The sequence below is a fragment of the Oncorhynchus nerka genome, linkage group LG7 (assembly GCF_034236695.1).
Source record: "Oncorhynchus nerka isolate Pitt River linkage group LG7, Oner_Uvic_2.0, whole genome shotgun sequence".
Classification (NCBI taxonomy): Eukaryota; Metazoa; Chordata; class Actinopteri; order Salmoniformes; family Salmonidae; genus Oncorhynchus; species Oncorhynchus nerka.
In genome coordinates this window covers 5934718-5949070 of record NC_088402.1, presented here as the reverse complement: position 1 = coordinate 5949070, position 14353 = coordinate 5934718, and the positions used below count along the sequence as shown (strand labels likewise).

The 14353-nt window shown below is 46.2% G+C and overlaps 1 protein-coding gene across 3 annotated transcripts; it reads right to left on the bottom strand.

The window, feature by feature from the left end:
• Positions 1–468: 468 nt before the first annotated feature.
• pef1 (penta-EF-hand domain containing 1) lies at positions 469–13643 on the bottom strand. Of its 3 annotated transcripts, XM_065020123.1 has the most exons (7): positions 13510–13643; positions 13259–13392; positions 11527–11611; positions 11224–11478; positions 9578–9733; positions 2089–2232; positions 469–1851 (listed from the first exon to the last, which is right to left on the bottom strand). In XM_065020123.1, the coding sequence occupies exons 1-7, from the start codon at positions 13634–13636 to the stop codon at positions 1619–1621; spliced, it is 1134 nt and encodes a 377-aa protein (XP_064876195.1). In that variant the 5' UTR covers positions 13637–13643; the 3' UTR covers positions 469–1618. The 3 variants fall into 3 exon arrangements, with proteins under 3 accessions (XP_064876195.1, XP_029509831.1, XP_064876196.1); XM_029653971.2 differs by having other exon boundaries at positions 11224–11611; XM_065020124.1 differs by lacking the exons at positions 13259–13392; positions 13510–13643 and adding an exon at positions 12032–12132 and having other exon boundaries at positions 11224–11611.
• Positions 13644–14353: the final 710 nt, after the last annotated feature.

Here is a 14353-nt window from a genome sequence, read left to right as displayed (position 1 = left end):
AAATGGTGCCTCAGCTCCAAAGGGATTTCATTAAATGGTGCCTCAGCTCAAAGGGATTTCATTAAATGGTGTCTCAGCTCCAAAGGGATTTCATTAAATGGTGTCTCAGCTCCAAAGGGATTTCATTAAATGGTGTCTCAGCTCCAAAGGGATTTCATTAAATGGTGTCTCAGCTCCAAAGGGATTTCATTAAATGGTGTCTCAGCTCCAAAGGGATTTCATTAAATGGTGTCTCAGCTCCAAAGGGATTTCATTAAATGGTGTCTCAGCTCCAAAGGGATTTCATTAAATGGTGCCTCAGCTCCAAAGGGATTTCATTAAATGGTGTCTCAGCTCCAAAGTGATTTCATTAAATGGTGCCTCAGCTCCAAAGGGATTTCATTAAATGGTGCCTCAGCTCCAAAGGGATTTCATTAAATGGTGCCTCAGCTCCGAAGGGATTTCATTAAAATAAAAAAAACAGGCATATCAAGTTTTGAAAACTTTAATAGAATATCATTTCAAGTTATGGCAGTAAACAATCCATTTGATTAAATAAAAGACAGATTGGTCCTGAACTATCCAATGGCTGAAATATAACTGTACAACGGTGATCATCAACAGTCATAACCATCACAGCTACCAGCAGATACGGTAGTGGTTTGGAGTAAAGCCATGTTGTCAAAATTATTCAAATTGGCTCTGGCGCATTATTCAAGTGTACCGAGTCAATCACCACCTTCCGGAGACACCTGAAACCCCACCTCTTTCAGGAATACCTAGGATAGGATAAAGTAATCCTTCTCTCCCCCCCCCTTAAAAGATTTAGATGCACTATTGTAAAGTGGCTGTTCCACTGGATGTCTTAAGGTGAACGCACCAATTTGTAAGTCGCTCTGGATAAGAGCGTCTGCTAAATGACTTAAATGTAAATGTAATCGCTCTTATAGACGTACCCAGAATGACTCACAGCTGTAATCACTCTTATAGACGTACCCAGAATGTTAAATGTAAATGTAACTATATGTCATACATGCAATGTTAACTGATACCCGGCTATACTTTGAGCTGGTTTCCTAGACCAAGATTAAGACTTCGCCCTGGACTAAAAAAGCATTGGCAATTGGGAATCTGTACTGAAAATGCTTTGTAGTCCAGGATGAGGCTTAATCTTGGTTCAGGAAACTGGCCCTATGAGATAGACACTACACATGAGGTTAAAATGGCACATCAAGTTCCATCATGCAAATCAAGTCCTGGAGTTGACATATTAAGGATGCTTGTGAGCAGGTTGGCAGTAGGCATATATATATATATATAGACTCCATACCCTTGTGTGTGATACACACACACACACACACACACACACACACACAGAGACGAAGAGAGTGATTAATTGTGTCTCCTCCATTTCCTCATCCTCAGTTTGACTCATTTGTCCTCCATCTTGATTTCAGGGTGTTGGCTTATTTGCCTATTATTGGTGGCTGGCACCGGAGGCTGGTGAAGGGAGGACAGCTCAAAATAACAACTGGAATGGAGTAAATCAAAAAAAGATGATACTATAAAAGCCTGTTCCCACCCTATGTAAAGTGTCACCAGCCACCACTGGGAGGTGGAACAATACCATTTGTCCCTCTCACATCAGCCTGTTGACGGTGGTGGAGAGGAAGTCTTCGTAGCTCATGCGTATGTTTCCTGTCATGGCGGAGTCCTTCTCCCTGAAGGCCTGCGTCATGCTCTGTAGCTGTGTACACACCTGGATGAAAGAGTCTAGCTGCAGGGAACCAGGACGCCCAGAGCTCACAGCGTACTTAGCCGCTATCGTCTCAGTGAACTGGGGACTCAGGTTATATCCCATCTGGGACAAGGCTGGAGGAAGGGAGAGAGAGAGACGGTGGACAAAGACCCATAGAATAAGACAAACAGAATGTTTTTATTTCATTTTCTCCATCAATCAAAAATGTCTTCTGCTTACATTGTCACCACAGAGAGTTTTCACTAAGTCACGCATTGACGTCATTGGGGACGTCAAAATGAAAATTCTATTTAAGTGGGAGTTAAGATTCACCTCATACTGAACACAGGCCCCATCCACACACGCCTCACCTTGGTGTAGCTCAGTGCCACTGATGCAGCCGGAGCGGTCGCGGTCGTACTGTTGGAACAGCTGTCTCCACTGTTGCATGAAGACCCACAGGGCTGAGAACCCAAACAGGTCGATGCGGCCAGACTTGGTCTTGTCAAACATGTCTGGTATAAAAACAGGAGAGAAAACACATGAATTCACAGCAGGTCTACAGATGACAACAATAGGGTTGTAACCACACCGGGTGACTCGTAGAAAATGACCCTGTACCCTAAAGCCATCGCTACCAGCCTCCACCTCATCTGCTCTAGGGTGAGTAACCTACACCCTACTCCCTATACCCTTCTTCTCTTCTCTCATCCTCGAGAGTTACTGTCAGGTACATTTATGTTCTTTGAAAAAGTACAGATGTCCTTTAGTGAATGGTAAAAACCCAGTGAGGAGTCAATACGACAAGTCTACGGCGGAAGGGTATGGAGTCAATACGACAAGTCTACGGCGGAAGGGTATGGAGTCAATACGACAAGTCTACGGCGGAAGGGTATGGAGTCAATACGACAAGTCTACGGCGGAAGGGTATGGAGTCAATACGACAAGTCTACGGCGGAAGGGTATGGAGTCAATACGACAAGTCTACGGCGGAAGGGTATGGAGTCAATACGACAAGTCTACGGCGGAAGGGTATGGAGTCAATACGACAAGTCTACGGCGGAAGGGTATGGAGTCAATACGACAAGTCTACGGCGGAAGGGTATGGAGTCAATACGACAAGTCTACGGCGGAAGGGTATGGAGTCAATACGACAAGTCTACGGCGGAAGGGTATGGAGTCAATACGACAAGTCTACGGCAGAAGGGTATGGAGTCAATACGACAAGTCTACGGCAGAGGGTATGGAGTCAATACGACAAGTCTACGGCAGAAGGGTATGGAGTCAATACGACAAGTCTACGGCAGAAGGGTATGGAGTCAATACGACAAGTCTACGGCAGAGGGTATGGAGTCAATACGACAAGTCTACGACAGAAGGGTATGGAGTCAATACGACAAGTCTATGGCAGAAGGGTATGGAGTCAATACGACAAGTCTATGGCAGAAGGGTATGGAGTCAATACGACAAGTCTATGACAGAAGGGTATGGACACTACATGATATCTCCTGGGACACCACAATACACTACCTCCATGAATATGTAATTCACATCAAATGTGATATGTGTGAGACTTAAAATCTTCACTCTTTCAACACTTAAGTTTTCACTCTGTCCTATCTGTTAACAGCACGATGCCGGAGTAGTACAGTTTTGAATTTCTGACTCAAAAGATAAAATCACCATCATCCCCTTACAATGTCTTTAATTACCCTTCTCTCCATACTTTCCAACCCTCTACTCTTCCCCTCCCTCTCTACACCTAGGGTTGTTACGGTGACCGTATTATCGCCACACCGGCGGTCACCAGTCATAGAGGCAGCCAAATGTCACGTGACGGCGGTCACCAGTCATAGAGGCAGCCAAATGTCACGTGACCGTTTAGTCACGGTAACTAGGCTTCTCCAAAGCTCTGATGCTGCCGATTGGCCATTAGTAGCCTATCAAACTGGCTAACTGCCTGGTACTCAGCACTCCATTGTCCCTCTAATCACTCTTGACATCAATGCGAATGTAATGGAAAATCTAGTCAAAACACTTCGTGAGAGCCCATGAGCTCATGTTTAGTGAGTCCTCCTGATCAGAGGCAGTAGAGGACGACCAGGGATGTTCTATGTTTAGTGAGTCCACCAGATCAGAGGCAGTATGACCAGGGATGTTCTCTGTTTAGTGAGTCCTCCAGATCAAAGGCAGTAGTGATGACCAGGCATGTTCTCTGTTTAGTGAGTCCTCCAGATCAGAGGCAGTAGGGATGACCAGGGATGTTCTCTGTTTAGTGAGTCCTCCAGATCAAAGGCAGTAGTGATGACCAGGCATGTTCTCTGTTTAGTGAGTCCTCCAGATCAGAGGCAGTAGAGATGACCAGGGATGTTCTCTGTTTAGTGAGTCCACCAGATCAGAGGCAGTAGGGGACGACCAGGGATGTTCTCTTGATAAGTGCGTGAATTGGACCATTTTCCTGTCCTGCTAAAACATTTCAAAATGTAATGAGTAGATTTAGGGAAACTTGCTCAGAAAACACACACTAGCTGTTAGCTGATGTAAGAAGCACAATCTAATAGTGTCATTATAGAACGCTGGTGGATTTATATTAAGAACCAAAGAGAAAACAGCATCGTTGTCGTCAACATTGCTGCATGTGCTGCACAGACCGTGCAGACTCCAGTGTCTCGTGGTTGAGGAACATCAAATTGAGCTCATTGAGAGACAGGGTGCGTGGCTAGGTCAGTGTGGAAAGTGGCACGGAGAGAAAGAGCGGAGAGAGGGGAGTGGCTAGGTCAGTGTGGAAAGTGGCACGGAGAGAAAGAGCGGAGAGAGGGGCGTGGCTAGGTCTGTGTGGAAAGTGGCACGGAGAGAAAGAGCGGAGAGAGGGGCGTGGCTAGGTCTGTGTGGAAAGTGGCACGGCGAGAAAGAGCGGAGAGAGGGGCGTGGCTAGGTCTGTGTGGAAAGTGGCACGGAGAGAAAGAGCGGAGGGGAGTGGCTAGGTCAGTGTGGAAAGTGGCACGGCGAGAAAGAGCGGAGAGAGGGGCGTGGCTAGGTCTGTGTGGAAAGTGGCACGGAGAGAATGAGCGGAGAGAGGGGAGTGGCTAGGTCTGTGTGGAAAGTGGCACGGAGAGAAAGAGCGGAGAGAGGGGAGTGGCTAGGTCAGTGTGGAAAGTGGCACGGAGAGAAAGAGTGGAGAGAGGGGAGTGGCTAGGTCTGTGTGGAAAGTGGCACGGAGAGAAAGAGCGGAGAGAGGGGAGTGGCTAGGTCAGTGTGGAAAGTGGCACGGAGAGAAAGAGCGGAGAGAGGGGCGTGGCTAGGTCAGTCTGGAAAGTGGCACGGAGAGAAAGAGCGGAGAGAGGGGCGTGGCTAGGTCTGTGTGGAAAGTGGCACGGAGAGAAAGAGCGGAGAGAGGGGCGTGGCTAGGTCTGTGTGGAAAGTGGAACGGAGAGAAAGAGCGGAGAGAGGGGCGTGGCTAGGTCTGTGTGGAAAGTGGCACGGAGAGAAAGAGCGGAGAGAGGGGAGTGGCTAGGTCAGTGTGGAAAGTGGCACGGAGAGAAAGAGCGGAGAGAGGGGCGTGGCTAGGTCTGTGTGGAAAGTGGCACGGAGAGAAAGAGCGGAGAGAGGGGAGTGGCTAGGTCAGTGTGGAAAGTGTCACGGAGAGAAAGAGCGGAGAGAGGGGAGTGGCTAGGTCAGTGTGGAAAGTGGCACGGAGAGAAAGAGCGGAGAGAGGGGCGTGGCTAGGTCTGTGTGGAAAGTGGCACGGAGAGAAAGAGCGGAGAGAGGGGCGTGGCTAGGTCTGTGTGGAAAGTGGCACGGAGAGAAAGAGCGGAGAGAGGGGAGTGGCTAGGTCTGTGTGGAAAGTGGCACGGCGAGAAAGAGCGGAGAGAGGGGAGTGGCTAGGTCAGTGTGGAAAGTGGCACGGAGAGAAAGAGCGGAGAGAGGGGAGTGGCTAGGTCAGTGTGGAAAGTGGCACGGAGAGAAAGAGCGGAGAGAGGGGCGTGGCTAGGTCTGTGTGGAAAGTGTCACGGAGAGAAAGAGCGGAGTGGCTAGGTCAGTGTGGAAAGTGGCACGGAGAGAAAGAGCGGAGAGAGGGTGCGTGTCTAGGTCAGTGTGGAAAGTGGCACGGAGAGAAAGAGCGGAGAGAGGGGAGTGGCTAGGTCAGTGTGGAAAGTGGCACGGCGAGAAAGAGCGGAGAGAGGGGCGTGGCTAGGTCAGTGTGGAAAGTGGCACGGAGAGAAAGAGCGGAGAGAGGGGCGTGGCTAGGTCTGTGTGGAAAGTGGCACGGAGAGAAAGAGCGGAGAGAGGGTGCGTGGCTAGGTCAGTGTGGAAAGTGGCACGGAGAGAAAGAGCGGAGAGAGGGGAGTGGCTAGGTCAGTGTGGAAAGTGGCACGGAGAGAAAGAGCGGAGAGAGGGTGCGTGGCTAGGTCAGTGTGGAAAGTGGCACGGAGAGAAAGAGCGGAGAGAGGGGAGTGGCTAGGTCAGTGTGGAAAGTGGCACGGAGAGAATGAGCGGAGAGAGATGACTCAAGTAGCGAAGTAAACTATTAAAATGGACATTACACATGGCGTATCACATTTAACAAACATTCAAATACCGGTGAATGAGGTAAAGTAAGAACTCAAACCGGTCCCTGTATCAATACAAGCTTTATAATAAAATACGGTATACCGCCCAGCCCTACTATGGGGGATAGTAGATTGACGATTGATTGAAAAGCTGGTGCTTTTGTTGTTCGTTAGGCCTACTCATCTTGTTGACTGACAAAAAGAAAAATGAAAAAGAAAAATTTCTTCCAATATCTTCAGTATGCACCTCAGATTTTTTAAAATGTTATTTCACCTTTATTTAAACCAGGTAGGCCAGTTGAGAACACCTTTATTTAAACCAGGTAGGCCAGTTGAGAACACCTTTATTTAAACCAGGTAGGCCAGTTGAGAACACCTTTATTTAAACCAGGTAGGCCAGTTGAGAACACCTTTATTTAAACCAGGTAGGCCAGTTGAGAACACCTTTATTTAAACCAGGTAGGCCAGTTGAGAACACCTTTATTTAAACCAGGTAGGCCAGTTGAGAACACCTTTATTTAAACCAGGTAGGCCAGTTGAGAACACCTTTATTTAAACCAGGTAGGCCAGTTGAGAACAAGTTCTCATTTACAACTCCGACCTGGACAAGATAAAGCAAAGCAGTGCGACACAGACAACACAGAGTTACACATAAACAAACGTACAGCCAATAACACTATAGAAAAATCTATATAAATTGGGTAAATATGCGCACAGTTACGTCCTTGATGTGTCTGTCTTCACTTGTAGCTGTGACTGAGAGCCGTGTGAGTGAGAGACACTTCAGATTGCACAGGAGAAGGGCACAACGCAGCACTCCGGGCCGAAAAGGGCATGGATTTATTTGTATTTTTAGGGTGCATTACGGCCACAAAGGGGATGCCGCCGTGAAATTCGAGGCATTATCAAGTGTTTGTCAAATTGCGAATGAGAGACTGATGAAGAGACTGATGAAGTGTGTACAGCCTGCACAAAAAAACAAAAACAAAGCAGAGCTCATGCCTTTTCAAGCGACTTTCTTTACAACATCATTAGAGTCTCATCAGGCAGCCTTACAATGTATTAAAAATCTAAAACATATAGCCCAACATTTGTAGAACAACTAAAATTATATGAATAACTGTAAGCATTAAGCATATAGGAGGACCTATTTCTTTGTTTACCACTCAACACAGAATAGCCGCATGTGAGCACTACCTCAAATCGTTTAGAGAAAATAAGTTATATTTTATTATGTTTTGTTCAATTGTATTCTTCATACTATAAAATAATGTCACGGAGTTCTAAGCAAATCTTGTCTGCTAAATGAACTGGTGTAGCCCACAGCCATATGGCATAGCCAGATCAGGGCCTAACAATAAGGACAACTAAATGAACTAGTGTAGCCCACAGCCATATGGCATAGTGAGATCAGGACCTAACAATAAGGACAACTAAATGAACTAGTGTAGCCCACAGCCATATGGCATAGCCAGATCAGGGCCTAACAATAAGGACAACTAAATGAACTAGTGTAGCCCACAGCCATATGGCATAGTGAGATCAGGACCTAACAATAAGGACAACTAAATGAACTAGTGTAGCCCACAGCCATATGGCATAGCCAGATCAGGGCCTAACAATAAGGACAACTAAATGAACTGGTGTAGCCCACAGCCATATGGCATAGCCAGATCAGGACCTAACAATAAGGACAACTAAATGAACTAGTGTAGCCCACAGCCATATGGCATAGTGAGATCAGGGCCTAACAATAAGGACAACTAAATGAACTAGTGTAGCCCACAGCCATATGGCATAGTGAGATCAGGACCTAACAATAAGGACAACTAAATGAACTAGTGTAGCCCACAGCCATATGGCATAGTGAGATCAGGACCTAACAATAAGGACAACTAAATGAACTAGTGTAGCCCACAGCCATATGGCATAGTGAGATCAGGACCTAACAATAAGGACAACTAAATGAACTAGTGTAGCCCACAGCCATATGGCATAGTGAGATCAGGACAACTCAAGAGTTGACTGTACTTCTGAAATAGACATTTTCCTTCATATCATACTTCTTTAGACGGGTATAAAATAAATGTATTGTGAAGGTGCAGGCTATTTTACATGGATTTATTAGACGTAAAAAAGAAATGGCTTGTCAGAAGCCAGGAGATGCTAAATGTGTTTATGTTAATTCTTAGAACCACCACTCCCGGCTCCGGGAGAATTGTCATAAGCAACCGCTGAATAGCATAGCACAACAGTCAAAAAATATTACTGGAAAATATTCATATTCATGAAATCACAAGTGAAATATAGCGAAACGCAGCTTAGCCTTTTGTTAATCCACCTGTCGTCTCAGATTTTGAAATTATGCTTTACAGCGAAAGCAATACAAGTTTGTGTAAGTTTATCGATAGCCTAGCATAGCATTATTTCCACTTAGCATCAGGAAGCTTGGTCACGAAAATCAGAAAAGCAATCAAATTAACCGTTTACCTTTTATGATCTTCGGATTTTTCCAATCACGAGACTCCCAGTTAGACAGCAAATGTTCCTTTTGTTCCATAAAGATATTTTTTTATATCCAAATACCTTATGACCAGGAATCCTCCGGAAATAGCGGTCACGACAACGCAGACAAAAATTCCAAATTATATCCATAATGTCGACAGAAACATGGCAAACGTTTTTTATAATCAATCCTCAAGGTGTTTTTCAAATATATATTCGATAATATATCAACCGGAACAGTTGGCTTTTCACTAGGACCGGGAGGAACAATGGCTGCCTCTCTCTTTTGCTCAATAATCACTCTGAGAGCCCCCACCTATCCACTTACACAATGTGGTCATTCACGCTCATTCTTCAAAATAAAGGCCTGAAACTACGTCTAAAGGCTGTAGACACCTTAGGGAAGCCATAGAAAAAGGAATCTGGTTGATATCCCTTTCAATGGTCAATAGGGATGCATAGGAACACAGAGCTTTCAAAATAAGAGTCACTTCCTGATTGGATTTTTCTCAGGCTTTCGCCTGCAATATCAGTTCTGTTATACTCACAGACAATATTTTAACAGTTTTGGAAACATTAGAGTGTTTTCTATCCTAATCTGTCAATTATATGCATATTCTAGCATCTGGTCCTGAGAAATAGGCCGTTTACTTTGGGAACGTTATTTCCCCCCCAAAAAAATAGTGCCCCCTAGCTTCAAGAGGTTAATTAAAAATGGTAAATTACCATGAGACACGACAGTTATTTGCATGACAATCACCGGCTGATAAAATGTCTACACCTCCCTCTTCCCAGTTTAACTCACTGATCATCATAAGGCAGGTCTCGTCGTTAAAGGCTGACCAGTTGGAGTTTACCAGAGCCTGTTTCAGTTCCTTTAGAGTGATGGAGCCGCTATGATCGGTGTCCACTGTCTGGAACCACTGGTATGCTTCTGGGTTCACCCCTGGTGGTATGTTACCTAGGGAGGAGAGAGGGGTGAGAGAGAGAGAGGGATGAGAGAGAGAGAGGGATGAGAGAGAGAGGGGGATGAGTGTTATACGAGAAGAGACTTACAGGTTAAACCATTATAAAGTCTTTGGTTGAGGTTTGTGTGCATGCCTTGGAAAATGCGTCATGCCATCTCTTGAGAGAGTGACACAGACAGACACAGAGACAGACAGAGACAGAGAGACAGAGAGAGACAGAGACAGAGACAGAGAGAGAGACAGAGACAGAGAGAGACAGAGACAGACAGAGACAGAGAGAGACAGAGAGAGAGACAGAGAGAGAGACAGAGACAGAGACAGAGAGAAAGAGAGACAGACACAGAGAGAGAGACACAAAGAGACAGAGACAGAACTGTTTCCAGATCAGTTAAGAAGACAGTGATTAATAAACACACTTCCATGCAGGTTGTAGTAGATAGGAAAGATAACCATGGCAACATAATACTGGTAGATGGAAGGAGACTGACAGGTTGAAAGGCCAGCCGGACCACAGATAGACAGACGGACAGAGAGAGTGGGGGAAAGAGTGAAAGAGAGAGAGAGAGAAGGGGAAGTAGAGTGAGTGAAAGAGGGAGAGAGAAGGGGGAGAGAGAAGGGGAAGTAGAGTGAGTGAAGGAGAGAGAGGGAGGTAGTGTCATTTAAAGCTGAGCCGATATGCATGCTGTCCCTGTAGGGAGTGGTAATAAGTCTTTATCACCCCTGTGACTCAGCTACCACAGGGGGACAATATCACTACTGCACACACACACAATTAACCCAGTCATCACTCTACCAGTCTTGCTCAGTGGTACAAACTAAATCCTGTCAGTCTCTACGGGTCAGACCGTCAGTCTCTACGGGTCAGGCCGTCAGTCTCTACGGGTCAGGCCGGCAGTCTCTACGGGTCAGGCCGGCAGTCTCTACGGGTCAGGCCGGCAGTCTCTACGGGTCAGGCCGGCAGTCTCTACGGGTCAGTCTCTACGGGTCAGTCCGGCAGTCTCTACGGGACAGGCCGGAAGTCTCTACGGGACAGGCCGGAAGTCTCTACGGGACAGCCTCTACAGGTCAGACTGTCAGCCTCTACAGGTCAGACTGTCAGCCTCTACAGGTCAGACTGTCAGCCTCTACAGGTCAGACTGTCAGCCTCTACAGAGGTAAATCTATGGAGGCAGAGACCCTGTCTGAACCCTTGTCTGAGCTAGTCCGTGTCACACGTTTGTTTTACTATACTTGTGGGGACCAAGTCATTGGTTCCCATTCAAAATCCTATTTTCCCTAACCAGTAAGCCTGACCCGTAGGCCTGACCCGTAAGCCTGACCCTGACCCGTAAGCCTGACCCGTAAGCCTGACCCGTAAGCCTGACCCGTAAGCCTAACTCGTAGCCTAAAAATAGCCCTTTTCCTGGTGGGGACCGGCAAAATGTTTTCTTAGTTTTACTATCCACCAAACCACACAGCGAAAACTATTAACATAGTAACTGACCTGCTGGAGACTGCTGTCCATAGGGCCCGCCCTGTGGCTGTCCTCCATACCCCCCAACATAGGGCCCTCCAGGGGTCTGTCCCCCTCCGTATGGGGCCCCTGGTGCTCCCCCAGCCTGCCTCCCCTGTCCTGGGGCCCCATAGCCCCCGTAGGGCCCTCCTGGTGCAGCCCCTCCAGCATTTTGACTCCCTGGAGGGGCGGTCGCTCCCCCGTACGGGGCGTAGCCCGATGGGCCAGAGCCTCCATACTGTCCTGGTGGAGCACTACCCCCGTACGGAGATCCGTGGGGAGAGGGGCCACCAGGTGGAGCACTACTCCCGTACGGAGCACCAGGGGGTGGGTGTTGACGGGGGAAGTTAGCCCCTCCAGCTTGTCCTCCTGGATAACCCTGGCGAGAGGGGAGGAGGATGTTCAATTGGTTAACACGATAAAACACAAATCATGAACATAGTAGCCTAGGTTACTGTTGATTCCCTTTTTCTATTAGTTAAAGACAGCGAGGAGCCTATTGTGTCGCCGAAATGCAAATATCACCACGTTGCCTAAATATCCTAAGGTCAAACTATACAACACAAATAACCTGATACGATTGATCGTCATCCCAATATAGCCTACTACATACAACTGAAACAATAAGCCTGGTTTACAGCCAATGGACTCTACTGGTCATTAATTGAGCAACATTTAGGCCACTAAAGCACAAGCACTAGGCTTCAGCCAAGCACATGATGCCGCAGGGGCAAACTTAGCCCAATACCACATATTGGACTAAAGGAGTCGAACGTTACTCCATATAACGTAAACTCACCCCATTCCGTACGAACGTCCGCAACCGCAACATTCAAACGAGGCAACAAAGAAAACTGATGGGACTGTAGCGACGTCCAAGTCTGGGGTGTGAACTAGGTTTCTATTCAAGCGTTGATCGACATGGTAATGGCTCTATATTATTGGAGAAAGGTTGAAAAAAACTGACCCTCCGTTACATCTTGACGTGTCATTTCGTAACGTACAGCACCGATTACAATCTCTCTCCACCAAACAAGAAATGGACAGTGACGGGGGTAAGGGGGGGATACCTAGTCATTTTTTGCGTCATCATTCTCTAAGCCGCTGTTTACTTCTAAGATCACTTTAGCACCGCCCTAAAAACCAGATTACAATTCGACACAAACCTTCCAATAGGTATGTAATGACACATTATATCAATTCTTTATAGTGTTTTTATTTACATTTTAGAGGCGATAAGGTGATGAGTTGGACAGATCAAGTGAAAAAAAAACTATTTTCCCACACAACATCATAAGCCCTCTACTTTCCTGTCACATCCAAGATATTTCACAACTAGAAAAGAAACATTATCTGCACCGTGTTTTAACCGGTTAATAACAGAGTTACAGCAGACAGCATTTTTCCAGCGACAACACATTTGTCTTCCGTTTTACACCCAGGTGTTCTAGGAGAGGCCGATAGCTGATTAGCGCCGGTCTTCCGCCTTTTTCACTGGGAAGACTAACTCTATAAAAAAATAAAAAAAGTGTGTAGTACTTTAAAAAGTTGTCTTTTTGAAAACCGGAGGTCTTACTGATGTGAAAGTACCGCAACAAGCGCCCGGCTCTAAACAAAACGCCCCGGTCAGATGATACTGTCGTCAATAGGCGCTGAAGCAGATAGCGACTACCGGGTAAGGGCCAACTACGCATACTTATAGTTACCGTGTAACAAAAGGCTATTGTTTCAGGGGACCAAATGATGCTTACTACATAAATGTACCAGTGTATAATCACTCTGCTAGAACACAGAAACCGGTTATATTGTAACTAGTTACATGTTTATAGGCGCCTTGCTAAAAGGTTAGCTGCAGTAACTTTGTTTTTGTAGCAGTCAATAATAGGTTATATAGAGCGGTCCACTCATTTCACCGCCTCAAACGACGACACACCACACGCATAGATGGACATATCACGACGCAGAACATTAAACAACTATTATACACGTTTATAATAAATATCAAACCAGGATAAGGTATATTTACCTGGCCGTAGTGGAAACTCATTTCGAAAAGAACTTCGATACCCACGTATCCGCACAGAATACATTCAACCGCCTTCTCGAAGCGGATTGGCGCATTTGGCTTGTCAGTCAAAACCACACCCACGTCCAACGCGTCTGATTGGGTCGAGAGAGTGGAACAAATGATCACGGTGGAAACTAATGAGTCATACCTCGAGAATACACCGAAACTACATGAACATATGAATCAGTCGTCATTACACACACACATACATCGAATCAAATCAAGAGACCGATGAAGTGACACACAATTGGCCCAGCGGGACGGTTTAGCCGGACGGGATGTCCTTGTCCCGTCGCGCTCTAGTGACTCCGGTGGCAGATACGCGTCACCCCCCATGACGCGATCGTCTATGGGGGGTGATATGTGCCAGAATTAAGCCTAGGCAACCGTATTACCGCAGATGTTATTGCTATTGTAGCGAAATGCTTGTGCTTCTAGTTCTGACAGTGCAGCGATATCTAACAAGTAATATCTAACAATTCCACAACAAATACATAATACACACAAATCTAAGTGAGGAATGGAATAAGAATATATACATATATGGATGAGCATAGGTAAGATGCAATACATAGCATAGAATACAGTATATACGTACATATGAGATGAGTAATGCAAGATATGTAAACATGATTAAAATGGCATTATTAAAGTGACTAGTGTTCCATTTATTAAAGTGGCCAATGAGTCTGTATGTAGGCAGCAGCCTCACTATGCAGGTAAGGCAGATAGCCTAGTGGTTAGAGCGTTTGACTAGTAACCAGAAGGTTGCTTGATCAAATCCCCAACCTAACTGACTTACCTTAAAGGTAAAATAATAAAAAATAAAAAACAGTCTGATGTCCTTGAGATAGAAGCTGTTTTTCAGTCTCTTGGAACCAGCTTTGATGCACCTGTACTGACCTTGCCTTCTGGATGATAGCGGGGTGAACAAGCCGTGGCTCGTGTGGTTGTTGTCCTTGATGATCTTTTTGGCCTTCCTGTGACATCGGGTGGTGTCGGTGTCCTGGGGGGCAGGTAGTTTGCCCCCGGTAATGTGTTGTGCAAACCGCA